The sequence below is a fragment of the Chlorocebus sabaeus genome, chromosome 7, assembly GCF_047675955.1.
Source record: "Chlorocebus sabaeus isolate Y175 chromosome 7, mChlSab1.0.hap1, whole genome shotgun sequence".
NCBI classification, from domain to species: Eukaryota; Metazoa; Chordata; class Mammalia; order Primates; family Cercopithecidae; genus Chlorocebus; species Chlorocebus sabaeus.
Genome location: NC_132910.1, coordinates 1,290,072 through 1,308,809, shown reverse-complemented (window position 1 = coordinate 1,308,809; position 18,738 = coordinate 1,290,072). Strand labels below are relative to the sequence as shown.

At 37.4% G+C, this 18,738-nt stretch overlaps 2 protein-coding genes across 2 annotated transcripts in view; both read right to left on the bottom strand.

Moving 5' to 3' along the window:
* TMPRSS11F (transmembrane serine protease 11F) overlaps nt 1-18,738 on the bottom strand; it is a 74,732-nt gene that overhangs the window by 9,259 nt on the left and 46,735 nt on the right. The window contains exons 4-8 of the mRNA XM_037989387.2: nt 12,177-12,244; nt 10,221-10,384; nt 7,848-7,886; nt 6,506-6,707; nt 2,890-3,149 (exon numbers count right to left, since the gene is read on the bottom strand). Coding sequence (XP_037845315.2) covers nt 2,890-3,149; nt 6,506-6,707; nt 7,848-7,886; nt 10,221-10,384; nt 12,177-12,244 — 733 coding nt within the window. The remainder of the gene's footprint in view (nt 1-2,889; nt 3,150-6,505; nt 6,708-7,847; nt 7,887-10,220; nt 10,385-12,176; nt 12,245-18,738) is intronic.
* Nucleotides 819-1,337, bottom strand: LOC103235596 (putative synaptotagmin-14-like protein). Its single transcript, XM_037989392.1, has one exon. It carries the CDS (start codon nt 1,335-1,337, stop codon nt 819-821), a length of 519 nt encoding a protein of 172 aa, XP_037845320.1.

Genomic DNA, 18,738 nt, shown 5'->3' with positions numbered 1-18,738 from the left:
ATTCAACAGGAAGTTACATAGTTCTACAGTACAACCTGTCTAAAAGACTTGCAAGGGACCAACACAGTGACTTTATCTCTTCAGATTAGGCAAAAGCAGAGGCAAATGAAAAATGATCTTAAAAAAAAAAACATATTAAAAACATTCCTGTATGAAAATGAATACTTGTTTGCACTTAGATTTAGTGCTATAGAGAGGAACTGAGGCACAATGAAACTAAGTGCACAAAGGGAACATGTCTGAAATAAAACAATTTTCAATGTGACCGAAACTCTTCGCCATTAGATATGACTTATGATAGGGTTGGAGAACTACTTTTTCATATTAAAGAACATTACAAACACCAGGGACTGGCCAAGCTATGTTTTATAAATAATATGTAGGGTGATATTAAAATTATATTGCAACTAAAATTCTAATTTTTAAAATCACTTATAATTTTGATTTTTAATAAAATTACTAGCTCTTTTGCTAAATTAAAATTAACTTCAAATCAATAACACCTTATTAAATTTCTGGAGGACTATTAGTTTAGCAATGATAATGTACATTTCTCAGTTTCCCAAACAAGCTCTACCAGATACACATATTTTCTTCATTTATGTCAGTATGAGATGTTCTTTCCACAGAATTTAAAGCATTTTTCGAAAAGGTTGAATATGATTCTTCAAAGAACAGCTCTTCTAATGGCGACTTGGCAGAAACAGTAATGTTGTAATTGGAAATATGTTGCCTTGGATGGTAACTGTTTGCTTATTCTATTCATCATGACTCTAGCAACGCATGCCATCTATGTACTTGCTGTCCTTTTGACTCTTTCATTTCAGTCCAGTGATTGAGTTCTTCTTCTCCAGAGAGCTGTTGTGACCTAAAGAAATCCGGCCTATCATCTCTTTACTTCTCATGCTGCGTTTGTTATACACAGTCAGTATGAGTGTCACATCAGAAAGCTGAAATAGGGCCCCTTGAAAAACAAAAGTTTCCTTGTACACTGGATTTGGCTGCCCTCTGCAGATGGGTATCTTGCATTTGGACATCTCTTGATCCATGGATTTCAGCAGAGTTAACTTAATATATGTATTGGGTGGTCTATTTGCTGCCAAATTTTTGAATAGGCTGCCTTTTATCACTTCTGCTGATAGTCTTCCAGTTGTGGCATTACAAAACAGGCTAATGAGAATTTCTGGAACTGAGCCGAGTTCAAGAGACTGACATGAGGATATGCTTTCACTACACAACATTTCTGACATTATCATTTGGGAGTCACGGCCAAATTTTATCTTGTGAATTGTTCCTTGTACTCTATTCTGAACCAAGATCTGGAAGCCCTCCAACATTTTCAAAACAGAACTGCTTATTAATATAGAGAAAAAGAAGCAGCATCAAGATAATACCCCAACAGCTGACGAAAATCCAACTGCCTCTGGAGATACTTTTCTAAAACAGATAAGTTCATGAACTCCACATGTTCTCTCTCCACCTTCAATTGCCATGATGTGTTCACCATGGAACGCACCAACTGATGGTGAAACTTAAGTATTTCTTATTTCTCCTTAAAACATTCAGTTAATCTCTTTCTTTCTTTCTCTCTCTCTCCCTCCCTCTCTCTCTCTCTCTCTCTCTCTTTCTTTTTCTGTTTTGAGACGGAGTCTTGCTCTGTCACCAGGCTGGAGTGCAATGGCACAGTCTTGGATTACTGCAACCTCCACCTCCCAGGTTAAAGCAATTTTCCTGCCTCAGCCTCCCAAGTAGCTGGGACTACAGGCATCCACCACCACACCTGGCTAATTTTTTTTGTATTTTTAGTAGAAAAGGAGTTTCATCATGCTGGTCAGGACGGTCTTGATCTCCTGACCTCGTGATCCCCGACTCAGCCTCCCAAAGTGTTGGTATTACAGGCGTGAGCTATCATATCTGGCCTCATCTTTCTCTTTAAAGTAGAGTGAACTAGTACCTAGAAATCTTAAGTTCTGGTATTTAATTTATACAATTACTAGACTTGATGTCTTTTAACACCCCTAGTAGGTTGGACAGAGGAAAAAGACACAGATTTTATTAACTAACCAAAAAAATTGCTCAAAATATTTATAAACCATTTTAATGTTTATGACCATCATAAATTCTCATATAATGAGAAAGAATTAAAATAAAGGAAAATGCTATCATTACATTTGTGATTTAAAGTACATGCTGATTAAAATAAAATATATGTGACTTAAAGTATATGTAACGTATTTATATCCAGGAAAAGACAAAATTTGTGACTACTTACTGCCTTGAACTCCCGTAGTGTTCTGTCCCTTCTTATATCACCTGATGTAGTTGTTTTTTTCCTTCTATATTAAGTCTCTTTCCCTGACTTTTTTTTTTCCACTGCTCCAATTATGGAGATTTCTTTCTTCTTTTTTTTAGAGACGGAGTTTAGCTCTGTCACCCAGGTAGGAGTGCAGTGGTCCGATCTTGGCTCATTGAAACCTCTGCCTCCCAGGCTCAAGCAATTCTCCTAACTCAGCCTCCCAAGTAGCTGGGATTACAGGTGCACACCACATGTCCAGCTAATTTTTTGTGTGTTTTAGTAGAGATGCGGTTTTCACCATGTTGGCCAGGCGTATCTAGAACTCCAGATCTCAGGTGATCCACCTGCCTCGGCCTCCCAAAGTGCTAGCATTACAGGTGTGAGCCACCACACCCGGCCACCACTGCTCCAACTGTAAACTCAAAGACAGGACCTGATTTTTACTTTTTAACCCCTAGTCCCCTGTTCTGCCCAAGCCCACACACATTGAAAAGACCATTACTTTTATTAAAAACTTAAGAAGGATTCCTTTAGATAGCTCGTTTGATCTTAAGACATTTTTGTGCTAAGAAAATTAGGTTGAAACTACTCACCATCATCTACAATGGATCCAAATCCTGTGACAAACACGCTTGTTTTAGGTGGCAACTTTATAGACGAATCTGGGAGGCAAACTCTCTGGATTGTATTTGAAAACTCAACTCCAGTAGTGAGCTGAGCCAAAGCAATGTCATTTTCATTCGTTTCTCTATGGTAATTCTCATGAAGAATAATTTTCCTCAAATTTCGTTTCACTGCGGGTGGTGTTATAGTTGTACCAAAAGTAGCAATCCATTGAGTTGGGTCTTTATTTCTGCAAAATATTAAAAAGTAATACTTGTGGTGCTTGACTTGATTCTGTAAAAAAGAATGAGACTGTATTTCTTCCCAACTATCAGTTTTATGCTCCTGAAACATCATTTTAGTGAGAAAATTTGTAGTTGATAACATAATAGGAAAACAATAGTTCTTAAAATTATTACAATTAATTATGTACAAAAAATTAATAAGTATGATTAATTTCCAATTTTTAAAGTTCTTACTAGGAACTCTTCAGATTCTCTTTTTTCCCTAATTTCAACAAACTGTACAGAAATTAATTTTGATTTGTTTTGGATAATAAACATACTAAGAGGCATTTTCTCTCCATGTCACATCTTCCACCCATTCTTATTTTATGACTCACTTGTTGGTTCTTATTTTACTGGGTTTTACTGTGATCTTTGAAGTGAAGTGTAATTTGTCTGCTTTGCAAACCTTCATGCATACACTGGGTTTTTTTCTCCACCCTACGCCCATATTCCTCCCTGATATACAAGGACTAAGTAATCCTAACTCAAATTCAGCTCCCACCACCCATGGATCTGGCCTGGTCAGTCCCTCTTACTAGACTTTGAGTTCTCCTTTCACATAGATGCTTTTCTCTCCCACAAGGTTTATATCATCAGCAAATTCTACCTAGTACTATCATCTCTTTACCTCCTTATGGTCCTCCAAAGCCCAGTTCCTTCCTTTTAAAGTTATCCTCATCCTGAGTGACTGGAAATATATAGTAACTTGAAATTCTCTGGGTGAAGAAGAATTACTATGTTCGTGAATCATCAACCTTTAAATGTAATTTTAAAAACCTGAAAGATTAGTGTTTTCCTAAGTGCTGCACTTCTCTAAAAATGAGCAGGCAGAGGCCAGGTGCGGTGGCTCACGCATGTAATTCCAGCACTTTGGGAGGCTGAGGCGGGTGGATCATGAGGTCTAGAGTTCAAGACCAGCCTGACCAATATGGTGAAATCCCATCTCTACTAAAAATACAAAAATTAGCCAGGCATGGTGGCATGCACCTGTAGTACCGGCTACTCAGGAGGCTGAGGCAGAAGAATTGCTTGTTGAACCCTGGAGGTGGAGGTTGCAGTGAGCCAAGATCATGCCACTGCACCCCAGCCTGGGTGACAGAGCTAGACTCTGTCTCAAAAAAAAAAAAAAAAAAAAAAAAAAAGGCAGGCAGAGCCCAGGGAGAAGGGAGGGGTTCTGCTCTCATCTATTTTACTTCTTTACAGATTAAGATAAGATTTTATTCAAACGAGAAATCTTAGGACTGACTAAAAACTAGGCACTAGATACTAGAATTCTCAGAGATACAAAGACATAATATGACTTCAGGTCTTAAGGATTTCACAAATCAATCAGATAGAGAATAAAAAGTATCCCATCCCTTTATGTACTGCCAATGAGAGAGGAAACCTCACATGATGGGCCAATTCAACATGTTTTATGAATAAGAAAATCAAGGCCCAGAAGTTCAATGACTTGTGCAGGTGAGTGACACTCCGCTGGTTAGTGCCAAAAGGAGATGATCCAGGTCTCTTTCCATCTTTTCAAGAGTGTCTTCCCCACCCACACTGTTACACAAAGACTGGAATCATTTTTCATAGACATAAGGGTGCTAAGATTTGTCTTAAATATGATTTTGAAAATATGTTATTTCTGCAGAAAAAATAAATTTATAAAAATTTAAAGATGTGAATAACGCAATATTGTCTTCAAAGTACCACGTAGTTTTCCTTCACAACAGTATACCACATTGTGCGATTACATGAAATTATTAATATATCACTTCTAGATTGCACTCTTTTTTCCCTAGGATCATCACTTTACCCAACTCTTTTGGATTATTATTATCAGTATAAAATATGCTATTATGTGTCTCCCATATTTTAAAAAATCTCTTCTTTAACTTCACAACTGCCAACAACTGTCAAATTTGGTCTGATCCCTTTCATTTAAAAACTTCTTAAAAGTGGTTTTAAAACTTACTGCATCTAATCCTCCTCCGTTCTCTATTGAATCCATTCCCATCCCTATCATACTAGAAAAACTTCTTTTATCAAGGTCACCAGTAATCTCTACTTCATCAAGCTCAATGGCCAATTCCCAAGTAGGTCTGTGAGTACCCAGAGCCTGCACTGGACCTGCTGAAACAAGTATTTCAATTGCCACAGCTTATATTCTTCACTAAATATTAAGTTGGAATTCTGGATTTGTTTATTTTTAATTTACATAAAAAGAGATAAATTATAAACTAAAATGGAAGACACTCTCACAAAAACAGAAGTGCAAAGATTGGAGGACTGTGTGAATATGAAAAAATTAGAAAATCTTCACAAGTGAGTGGGACTCAAATTTACCCATAAGTCTTAATGCCAGTTATTTTGGGAGCTGTAAATACACATGTATAAGTGAGTCCCTTTTCTCTTCTCTTCTGTGAGGAAGCAACAGATAATCAACTTAGTATCTTGGAACCATCTGGGATGTTACCCTTCGAAGGATGATAAAGCGCCTCCCAGAATCACCAAGGATAGGCTCCTTTAATAAGGTGTAGAGTGCAAAAGTAGTGCCACAGGCCAGGCAAAGGGTCTCTATTTAGAGTTTTGTCTTTGAGAGTTTAAAAGGAAAAACTTTCTGTACCATGATGGTAAAACCTCAGGGAAGAAAAGCGGTGTGTTCCTGACCTTCTTGGGCACTAGGGTGCTGTGTGTGTCTGTATACATGAAATGACACAGCTGAGTTTTTAGGGGTACAACCATGAAAGCCCAGAGAGATTTTGCTGGGCTGTACTTAACCAGTCTTGAATACTATGAGGGGAGTAAGACAAGGTAGCAGGTCTCTCCCACCTTCCACACACCTTTCTGGACCATACAGGCCTGCAGGGTTCCTAGAGAATGCAATGAGAAGAGAGAACTTCAAGAGGGATACCTATGATTCTTTTCTTATTTGTAAAGTGATGGCCATGCTGACAGTGGGAAGTTAGAGGGATTAATTAGAAAAAAAACAAAACAAAAGTAGCTGGCTTTCTTCTTGAGTATGTAAGACATTAAACTTGTTACATGTGTAATAGTCTTTACACTATAATAATCTACTTATTACTTTATATAACACATGGTAGGAAACACAGCACTAGGGTCATGAGAGAGGAAAATATATAAGAACTATAAATGACAAAACCCAAGCATCATAGATAGGGCATAGGGGAAGCATAATCCATTTAGGGGATAGCAGGGTCTATGCTGAATGGAGCAAAGGATACACTGGCAAGACTGGACTCTTCTGATGCACTAAATCAATGGCAGATGAGGACTGTGGAAAGAAGGTTCACAGCAGCCTTGGTTAACTTACCTCCGAAAGCAGTGAGCAGCTGTGAGCAGCCATGTGTTACTGATGAGGCTGGCTCCACACTGATGGCCTGACGCTATGAGCTGGAGGCTGGCCTGCCACGGCCATTCCCCTTCCATAGCTGTTTCCCTTCCTTGGACAATTCTTTGAGTAGAAGAGGATGCTGGTAATGGCATGTTTGAAGATGTCATCCTTATTCCACAGCCTGCCGCAGAAATACATGATCGTCCGTATTCATAAAAAGGAGGGAAAATGTATATTCTGATTTGCTTTGTTTATAGACAATCCTTTGTCCCTGTTACCTTGTGAACCATTCATAGCACTCAGCCTTTGGGCTTATTTGATACAGGTCTTGCTGATCCTATTGAGATTCAGAAGAAATGTTCACTAACATTTCAAGGCATTCAGACCAGGAATTAACTTCTGTCTCTCCTTATAAAGCATATATAGATAATTCATCTAGCACCAAAAATGTATAGATCCTCTGCTATGTGTTTTAGATGTGTTTATAGCAACAAACCTTTTAGATGAGAAAATTAAGCCTTGAAGAGGGAACATTGCTGGCGGTCACCCAGCTGGTAAGTGACAGAGTGGGATACAAAATTAGGAGGACCCACACCAAAACTAGTAGCAGTATCCTTATTACTGAGAGAGAGCCCAATACTAAATGTGGGTCATGATTTTCTCTTAACTAATGACTAAGGAGAATCAATTTATTGTGTTTGCAAAGCCCTATATTTTAACAGATTCAAACAATATTGACCTTTTTGGTCTTTTAAAACTTGAAAGACTAGTTTAAAAAAAAAAAAAAAAATTCTTCTTCCCTGGTATCAAACCCTAAATTGACTAGATTTCAAGTCAATCTTAAAAGAGACCTTAAAGTGTTACAACATTTTTAATGGGCACGTTTGTCCACAATAGACCTTAATTGTGCACCAATGCTGGAATGTGGGGTGCAGGGCAGGAAGAGGAAGAGAATTTACATAACAGATATTTCAATAAAAATGCAAGCAAATTAAAAAAAAATTAAAGCCTAAATGTTACCAGTTTAAAACACTCTCTTGAATTGTCAGATAATATTAAAAGAGCTATTTATAGTGAATATTAATATAATATCTAGAATATTATGTAAGGTGTTTTTAACCACATCTCATAGGTCATATGAACTTAAAATTGTATTTGGTATAAATTTACAAATTTAAATACTAAAAATAATAAAAAGACTTACAAAAATATAAAATGAGTCTTAAAAAGCTTGGTAAATCTTACCACTAACTTTTCTATAACTTTTTTTCATGATCTTTCACTGTGAAATAAACAGTTAATTGTGGGTTTTGGAACTTACGACTGTTGAGAAGATTCCTCATCTTTCTGCTGTCAATCGCTGGAATAAGTAAAATATGAATTAGCTGGCAGAATAATATATTCCCATTTTCATGTTACCTTGTTCAATTGGTCATTAATAGAAATGCAAATTATCCACTAAGCATACATATTTCAAGAGAGCATGAGATTTTTCATAATCAAGTAATATATAAATAACTCTTTCCTCTGATTTTATTTTTGGTCCAAATTGTATAATTTACTTTAAAATTAAACCAGAGGGCATTTTATTTCCTGATTTTGCTCAGGAAAAAGAAATAGAAACTAGGAAATTAGGAAATAATAAATAAGGATAAATGTCTCTGACTGCTTTCTTTGGGGGCTTCAGTATAATCTGAAGGAGCAACCTCCAATTCCCAACACAATTGGTGTTTACCAACCTATGTGGTTTAGGCATATTCCTAATGGCCAGTCTGAAATGGTAGCTCTATGGAGCTAAATGCATCACAGATCCCTGAGGGCCCAATTTCAAGGCCCTGATCTAACAGAGTAGGAATTTAGTCAGTGCAGGTTGATAACCTTGTCTCCCTGAGGATTCTCTCTTGTGAATGGCTTGGATGGTTGTGGCTCAGGCAGCAGGCACTAGAAGCATGAAGTTCTTTCACATACAACCAGTCCAGAGTCCCCAGTCACACCCAAACTTTCACTTCATTTTATGTTTCCCTTCCGTGACATCTTTTTTTCCCTTCAAATTTATTCATTCGTGTTCATTATAACTCAGATACATTAGATGTTCGTTGGGTGATTGGTTTTCTGTTTGTCAGTGAGAAAATGGAGAATTACAGTGATTTTATCAGGAACATTGACTTCTCCCCAGAAAGGGATGCAAGTCCCAATTCCTACTAGAGGTTTCATGGATATGTCTCTTTATTTAACAGAATACATGTATGTGGCAGAAGAAAACATATACAGTTCATTATTGAGCATGGTCAGAGAATTTAGTTATTTTGGTATTAAAACAACTTGTATCAGAAAAAATCATTGTATGTAACCAACAATGACAAAATTTTTTAATAAATTGTACAATAAGAAACTCTACAACAGTAACAACTCAGTAAACATAATGTCACTTTTATAATGGATATTTTACTTTAGGATATATGATTGTGGCTTAGGGACAGTTATATCATCAGGAATTGAGATTTCCATGTATAGAATGCTGGAAAATACTTATACTTTGGAATATAATTGATTAACAATCAAGGTGGATATTATACTCTCCATTATTTCTAATTACTTTATGAGAACATAACAATATTTGTGGGGATTCTATCTCAAAATATATTTAAAGAACTTTCCTGATTTCTAACAACAAAAGAATTAACTTTAGATAACCTGTTTCCTAAATAAATATATGGCTTTTGGGAAGGGAGAAATCTTTTGGGTCCAAAATACAAGTCCCTCTTCCGTCTTTTTTGTATTAAATTAGAAGTAACTAAACTTGGAAATACATAACAAGAAGCAATGAATAGAGCTGGAACACCTATCACATGTGAGATGTATGCTAGTGTTTGAGGGAGGGGTAAGAAAATAAAAAGACACAGTTCCTGCCTTTGACATTTAAAATTTTATTTAAAACACGTTATTTTACTACCTTCAATTACATATTGGCATAGAAATGAGCTCGGATTCCAACTAGCTGTAAGGTAGTTTGAATTTCAGTTTCTTAATTTGAACTTCCTTTTCTTCCACTTTGGGAGGAAAACAAAACAAGAACTGTCCTATTTTATTTCATGAGGAATAAATAAGGAACGGATGAAAAATAGTTTTAAGTTGGAAACAAGCTAGAGAACCTCTTTACGGTTCATGTCGCTGGCTCTTCCTACAGGGGTAAACCTTCATAAATGTGTCTTTCTTTGATACTATAAAAAATAACCCCCAGAACTGATCTGTAAAGACCTCTGTGAGTCACAATACCTGTGTCTAATTCTAGCCCCAAGGTTTGCTAATCTCATGTCACATCTTCTTTGAGTCTCAGCTTCTTTACCTGTAAAATGGTGAAAGTAATACTTACCCTTTGGAACTTTTGTAAGGACCCAATAATATATGATATGGAAAAAAGTTTAGAAACCTTATTAAAAGCCCTAGTAAAATATGAAATAAAACATGTTTTAATACTAAATTTTGCCTCATAGTGGAATTTTATTTTAGTTTTATTCCGTGCTGATATTTTATATACATATATATATATTTTTTTACAAAAAATTATATATATGGGTATATATGTTAATGGGTATATTTTACAAAAAATATATATGTATGTTGCTTATAAAAATTAAAGAGGATTACAAGAGGAGGGAACCACAAAAGTGGCAAATAAAAGTAAAAGACTTACGTGTGAGTCTAAACGATGATTTGTTTATGGTCAAAGACAACTGTTTGGTCTTCAAACTTTGATATAAAGCCTTTTCAATTTTTTTCTTGATTTGTTCAGCACTATCAGTAGATGGGTATCGAAACATGAGCACGGTAAGAATGTCCACACCTTGTTCATCTGGACTGAAGAACAAAAAAGCAGATTAAAAATGCCATTTATCTAATCATTAATGACTTTAACCTATTAGGACTCAAATTAAACTTTAAAAGCATAATGCGTGATACATGTGCATACCAGATTTTTAAATTATCTCTAGATACAGAGATTAAAAATGAGTGTATAACAACCAGGAAGTGTTGGAAGCACTGTAGAAGAACTAAACACAACATGCTAGAAATACTGGATAAAATACATACCTGAAAAGTTGTTCACTGTCTTTACTTAGCTCATAGTTTAGAGGGGGCTTATGGGAGGAGATGTTTGTGAAATCATGCTTTATACATACTTAAATGGCTTGCTTTTTAAGGCAATTTTAGCAAAAGCTGTAACTAATGTCATTATTCTTTAGAAATGGTGTGGCAAGGAGTTTGTTTACCAAACCCAGTTTCCTTTGTCTCCTGAGTACAGAGGTAGATTCCATTTCCTGGACATTCCTGAGGTTTACTGAAACTTTCTAATGAATCTGGTCAATGAGATATGGAAAGAAATAATGTCCCCTACTTCCAGGTCTGGCTTCTAATAAAACCTCTCATAGCATTTTCCTGCTCTCACTCTTCCCTTGTCTGCCACCAGATGCAGAAGATACAGTGGAGAGTTTCATTTCCTAATCTTAATTGGCACCCACACCCTTGCCCCAACTTCTGATTCTTTGGACTGTACCATAAAAATGAAATAAACCTTTACTATATTAAAGCACTGACCTGTTGGGCTCTGGTGGTCTGTTAATAGACAAATGATTAAAGAAAGCAGTTATAAAAGAGAATCATTTGATAAACAGTTCAAATGTATAAATTTATATTGTGATGTACGGGGTTAGAAAGCCTCAAGAAATCTTTTGAGAATGAATTTGAGAGATAAAAGAAAAGAAGAAAGGAAGAAGAGGAGAAAGCGAAAGAAGGAGAGAAAAGTGGAAAGGAGAAAGGAAAAAAGCTAAGAAGGTATGAAAGAAAGAAGTGCAAGAGAAAAAGGAAAGACATGGGTTCCTTAATCATTTAACCATATTTATATTTACTTTGTCACCAAGAAGTGAAGCAAACAAATATTACAAATATATATATACACATGTTATAAATATATATACATATAAATATATATATAATACATATGTTACAAATATATATACATATATGCAAATGTATATATACACATATATACATATATATGAAGAGACATATATCACTATGGAATCTAAGCTTTTTAGACAACATGTAAAAACATTCAGGATGGATTCTGTAATTTTAGTCTCTGATAATAACTTCATGATTCACCAAATTAGTTTTCACCAAAACTAATTTGTTTTCACCAAAGCAAATTAGTTTTCACCAAAGCATCAAAATGAAAAGCCATTTTAAACTAACAATAAACATGCACTATCATGAAAGAAAAACTTTACTGAGGAGAAAGTCATTGTCTGATGGTGGGGTAGGCTTAAAATGAGGAAAATGAAAAAGACATTAAGTTCTACTTAGCCCCTAACTAAAGAGGCTGGGGGAAGAGGGAATGTCGGCTGTGTCATTCCCCTGTTTCTTGTATTTGTTTCCTCTTTTTCTATCCAATAACTGAGATTTTCTTGTCACAAAGCACCTTACAACTTTCTATTGTGATTGAGGAATAGGTAGGAAACCTTGGGCTGCTCAAGATTTATGAAATCTGTGTATTGCTGTAAAGACTTGCTCAGGGCAGCTAAGCAATTAGGTTCATCAAATACCTCATCTTAACAGTATTAACTTGAAATTACAAACCAAGTTTACATACCTTAATTTGATAACATGAGATTTGATAAATCGACCGTCTACAGAAGAACGTCGAAATATCCTAGACATCTGATTTTTAAAAAATAAGTATTAGTCTTCAGAACTTAAAAGTCAAATAAAAAATAATAATAATTTTAAAAAAGAAGTATTAGTCTTAAGAAAAGTATTATTCTTTGTCTTAGCCAGAGACTTAGGCAAAAAAAAAAAAAAGGTTTTCAGCTTATTCTCAGTCATGTTAATGGGTATACTGACAGTTGTAAGACTAAACCTGGGGCTTTATCTTTGTGGAACCAAATAACCACAACGAAATTGTTCAACTTTGCTAAGCCTCTGTAAAATGGGATAACAACAATATCTGCCTAATACAGTTGATTTGAGAATTAGGTGAAATTACATCACACATTTTACACCTTGTCTGGTATCTATTAAGCTATTGATGATAGTTTTAAATACTATCAAGTAAATTAAAAGTACATGCTATTTTTTTAAGATAGCATCCTCATTTCTAAAAAAGCCTACCTTGTTTGCTGCTCTCATCCCAAATACGTTATCTCATCAGTACTGATAGAATTTGTTGATTTCTTAAATGATTAAGTCATTTGACATGACTTGAAATGACTTCTGCCATGTGGCTCTGACACCCTCACTTATTAGTCATCTCTATGAGAGACAGGATTTCAAAACTGGTACTCTGCTTGGGAGTAAGTTTCACCACACTCTTATATCATCAGCATTTCATTACTTAGCTTTTCCAGTCTAAGCCATTGGAAGTTTTTCAATATTCAGGAAACTGATTTCCTAAAGGGTTCTGATTCCAGCTGACTATTGAGACACTGCCTTTTTGTCAAAAAAGCACTGGGCTAGTTGGGTGTGGTGGCTCACGCCTGTAATCCAAACACTTTGGGAGGCCAAGGTGGAGAGATTGCTCTAACCCAGGAGTTCCAGATGAGCCTGGGCAACATGGCAAAACTCCGTCTCTACTAAAAATACAAAAATTAACCAGAGTCATAATCTGTTCTCAAAATAAATAATAAATAGATAAAAAAAAATTTAAAAAGCACTGGGCTGAGAGTTATAAGTCAGAATAACAAGTCGATGGAAGTTTACATAAGATCTATTTCCATGGTAAATTTTGCCCCCAGTTTCTACATCTTGTCAGGAGAAGGAAAGTCTCCCTCCCCACAAGATTCCTTTCTCTCCCTGACTCTTCTCATGTGGTAATAACGCCCAGTAGACTTTACCTCCTAAATGTTAAATCCACTTCCCTTGATTCAATCCCATTGCTATGGTCTCAAATCAGCTCCTTAGAAACTTGTATCTGGGCCTTTGCAGCAGCCTCCTCATGGCATGTTGATGTGGTTCTACCCTATCTTCTGTCCCCTCAGTTGTTCCCTCCGAATGCTGCAACCAGGATGATATCTTTAAAATGCAAACCTGAGTATATTAGACCACTGCCTCAAGCTCAATATTTCCCTCAACACAATCTTACCCCTTCATTGGCCCCTACTTTGCCCCATCCCTACCTTCAAAGTCTTCTCTCTCTCTCTTCTCTCTTCTCTCTCTCTCTCTCTCTCTCTCATTTTAAGGTGTTTATTTTGTAAAAGCTTATATGGTAATATCCTAGATAGGACTTGAACAGGTACTTAATATATATTCAGTGGCAAGACTAAGCACATTAAGAGAAATAAAAGAAAACTAGGTCACCAATAACAGTTTATAGGACAATGAACCGCTTTCCTGGAAGAAGAAAGATATTCAACCAAAGAAAGAATAGGCTGGGCGTGGTGGCTCACCCCTATAATCCCAGCACTTTGGGAGGCCAAGGTGGGGGGATCACAAGGTCAGGAGGTCGAGATCATCCTGGCTAACAAGGTGAAACCAGGTCTGTACTAAAAATACAAAAATTAGCCAGGCATGGTGGCGGGCGCCTGCAGTCCCAGCTACTTGAGAGGCTGAGGCAGGAGAATGGCATGAACCTGGGAGGTGGAGCTTGTAATGAGCCGAGCTTGCGCCACTGCACTCCAGTGTGGGCAACAGAGTGAGACTCCATCTCAGGAAAAAAGAAAAGAAAAGAAAAAAGAAAGAACAAGGAACACTTCCAAAAGGAAAAATCAAATTTACATACTTAGAAATCATGATACAGTTAACAGAAAATTTTGCTTAAAGTTATACCTCCTTTCTTGATTTCCATTAGGGTAACACAGTTTCTCAGAATAATCATGGAGACATCGCCTTTCCACCCAGAGTCGAGAGTAAAACCACTGTCCAAATAACAAGGTCGCCTTCCATGCTTAATATAAGGCGTATAATTATCATTTCTAGCTGAAGGCTGGTGATAATTTTTCTACTTTAACTATAGTCATTGAAAACTGTTACTAAAATTCCTGCTAAAAGGATAGCAATAGCAACAGCTAAAGTCATTCCACAATAAAAATCAACTGTCTTGTCAAAACATCCCCAACAGAGGGCACTGCATATGAGGAGTTTTCTTCCATCAGTTGTATGGTCTGGTGCTCTGGTCTGATGATATCAGGCAAAATCGCTCCATTGGTTACTTCTCTTTCTGGGATAGGTAGCTCTGTTGGGGTAGCTATGGTCTCTCTGCACCCTTTTAAACTTGCTCAAACTTGTGCCTGCTCTGCAACTCTATTCTAGTTTATTCTCAAAATGTATGCTAAATAGAAGAGGTTTTAAAAGACACGCTCAATCCAGACCAGAGTCCTATTATCCTGTTTAGCAGCAAACATCAGAGATACTCCCATGGGAAAACAAAAAAGGTTTTCCCATAACCAATGGCAGTCAAGATAGCACCAATCTTCCATTTTCCTGTGCCTCTCACGACTCTACCAAAGGTACCTGTAAGTGTATCAAGTAGATGAAGAGGAGCAAAAACAGGCATCATTTGGCTCATAAAGGGAAATAATATCTGTCAATGGTAAATACATAGGCAACCACACTCTTCAAAACTACAAGTAAAAACACTTGCTGCAAGTGTACACACACTGGCACACAGGAGAACAGTAAAGTGGGGGCACCAAGCCTGCTCATGATTCCTGTTGCCACAGCATTGCCCACTCGTACACCAGCTGCCATGCCAAAGCCAGGGGGCAACCATCTTGACTACAAAGGCCAGTTCACAGATGATGCCCTGAGCTTCCAGCTCTGTCACATTAATCAGTCCTGCAAGAAGCGTTCCAATCTCAAGTTTGTCACTCAGTATACACCATGAGCATAATTGGATAGCCGGCTGGATGTAGGAGCCAAGCCCCACTCCTGGGAAAAGTCCCTAGTCCAACCTCCCCAAGTATTGATAGTTTTTTTTTTTTTTTTTTCCACATGTAGAGGAAAATAAGTGCAGAAAGGAAGAACCAGGAAGTGGTGTTGGCTCAGGCAGATTCCAACCCTCTAATGTGCACAGTTTACAAGCAAGAGTACATTAAGGCCCACACAGACTGCATTCCCTGTGATTCCAGTGATAACTTAAGGCAAGATGATGCCCTGACTTTTGTAAATATCTCCTCTGCAGCCAGAACAGACATGCTGCTAGAAGAGCAAGAATGAAAATCATCACATAAATTTGGGCCATCCTGGTGGCATCAGGATCCCCTTAAGAGCAGGAAGATGCTGTCAGTATTGAGAAAGATGGCCTAGCAAGGAAAACAGCACAGCATCAAGATAAGGATTCCTCTTTGAAGTATGGTCCCCACACATTTCAGGTTCTTGCCTACAAAGGATTGAGACATTAGCTTGTCACAAGGGGAGGCTAATCCAGTTTTAACTGAAATCCCAGTATCATTCACAAGTGTAACACTACCTCGCTTGACTGCCCAGATGTCCACAGAATATGAGACAGATGATGCAAATAAGAAAGACCATCAACTGTGCAAGGAACAGCAGACTTTGAGCAAGCACTGCAGCTCCTGCAGCCTAGCACCTTAGGTAGTGGGCGGTTCACTGGCAGGCTCCACACCATCCTAGATGTTAGCTAGGGCTCAATGTCATTGAGGGGAGAGGGTTCTGTGGCAGCCAGGATGAGCACATTGGGAAATGGAAGATGGAAGCAGAGACAGGAGGCTGGGCTGCCCTGCCCTGTCCTGGCCACTAACAAACCCAACGGAGGCACAGCCCTCCCGGGAAGCGGTGGATGGCCCCCTGGCCTCTGGCCACCCCCATCCCACCCTTACTCCCACCTGCTTACCTCTTTTGTACCCCCCTCCCCTCCCCTGAGCCTGGTCCAGCTGGAGAGGGGCCAAAACCTCTTATCTATTGATTTAATTTCTCTTTCCTAATCACAGTAGGCTGGTTCACACCTCTGTGACTGTGCACATTCATTTTCCTCTTCCTACAACGTTTTTTTTTTCCCCTGGCAAATTTCAATTACAACTTTACCTTACTTGAGAAACTCCAATGACAATTAAGTTAGCTCTAACAAGCCCTCCTCAAAGTTGAACACTCCTTTATTTGGGCTACCTTGTCATCTTGAATATGATTTTATTATATTAATAGCAATTATCACACTGGTTTACAGTAGTGTCTCTCTCACTCTAGACTGTGAACTGTGTAAGGCAGGGGGTGTGATTTATGTTTGTATATCCAATGCTCCACCCATTGTCTGGCCCATGGTGAACATACAAGCCATGTTTGATAAATAAATGAGTGCATGAATAAATGAATTAATGAATTAAGAATCAACAAGATGGTAAAGGGAAGAAGATGGTAACACATTGTTTTATCTGCAAATCGTGTTGCCAAGTGAAAGTAGAAATCTATGGTCATCTGCAGAAAGGTGGGACCCAGGAGACCCCAGTGGTGACCTCACATGTTTGGGTCATTCCTCAGGTTAGGATCAGTTCTGAGTCATGACACTTACGATTTCACTAAGTTTCTCTAAGTTCATTTTGTTTTCATCATTCAGGAAACAGGGAGAAAAGATGACTTTTATGTCGCTAGCACTTCTGATAAACGTCCTCTGAAATTCTGAACTTTGTACCTATGACACTTTGGGGAAGGATTAGGAGTCTTATTATATTAGAGTATAAGAAAATACCAAGATTCAATTCAAACTAAAATGTGATATTAACAAACTATGGTCCCCCAACACATCAACCTCTATTTTTAAAATGACATATGCTGGTATAGTACAATACTGGTGTGACCTTTACTAAAAGCTTACAAGTATTAATTCCATACTACATGGCAGGCATTGGACTGATTCTTTTGTTTAAAATTCAAACCACCTTAGGAGGAAAAGTATCATTCTCATCAGCTCCATTTGATAGATGAAGAAACTGAGACTCAGGATATATAATATTGTCTGAGGTGGCAAAGGAAATGGTGGCTCTGTAATATGAACCCAGGGAAGCCATCTTTAGATCTTGTGTTAAGTGCATTAAGTGACTTTGACAACCTTGAATTAATTACATATTTGAAGACAGATGTTAAAGTTGGTGGGAGACAGGCAGGTAGAAAGGTCATGGTGAAAGAAACCCTTAAAGAAAACCTCAAAGTCATCCTTTATTCCCTGAATATAAATCTCCTAAGAGATAATCTCTTCAGAGGTTGTTTCCTGCTTCTAAGTTTAACAGGGGTAGGGGAACTATTCCTCCTCAGATACCTAATCATTGTTATAACTAGTTTCTGGAAAGTTTACATTTTTCTGTTGGTAATTTTTACATTTTTCTGTTGGTAACTCAGTACTATGATGATTGTAATATGATCCAAACTACAAAAACTAATTGTATCCTGTCCCTTTTTATAGTTCAAACCTAAGAATAGATCATTTTACTAGAGATGATTCTGTTTGAAACAAGATAGTGTGCTTGTGGTAAAATGGGGGAAAAAAACTTCACCTTGAAATCAGATACCAATTGTAGTCTTTGGTTTGAACTCCAGTATTCAAAAACAAAATAACATATTTGAAATGATACCTATGGCTCTGACTAATTAGCTTCATACCCATCCAGGTACTGTTTTTGACAAGTTGAGCTTGCATCTTTCCTTTGGTTATGAACTAAATGCAGATTAAGTCCTCAAGGAAGATCAGCAGTTACTGCATGCCAGGTAGGGAATCCCTTTTGAGGTCCACCCATGAAAATATTCAAGCAGGTTATGCAAATTTCCTGCTACTGTCAAGGAAATGTGCCAGCAGAGCGCAAAAACACCAACAAAACTGATTCTTTTCCTCTTTCCTCTCCAGGAACGCTTCCTGCTGACTCAAAGGGATTTGTCTTCTTCTGAACTCCTATTATGGGAATGGATGAAATCACTTACAGAGCCACAGAAGGAAACAAAGCAAAGCCAGGATCATGAGTTGGATTATCTGGAGGCCTAGGTCAATGGGGAGTTATTGCTTGCAGTCACTTATCAAGCAAATAAACTTTTTCTTCTTTCTTAAGAAATTTATTTAAGAAGCTGAAATTACTTAAATGATAATGAGTTGTGAGAAAAGAATTGTAGCAGATATTTGTTCTCTATTCAAATTGCACTGAGTGGGGAGGTGTACCCATACCCCAGCTTCGAGAATTGACTGATAACAGTTCACACCTGCACTTCTGCAGAGGATT

Excerpts from the sequence above, each read along its gene's own strand:
- LOC103235596 (XM_037989392.1), bottom strand. The coding sequence starts at position 1,337 with ATGTTGGAGGGCTTCCAGATCTTGGTTCAGAATAGAGTACAAGGAACA.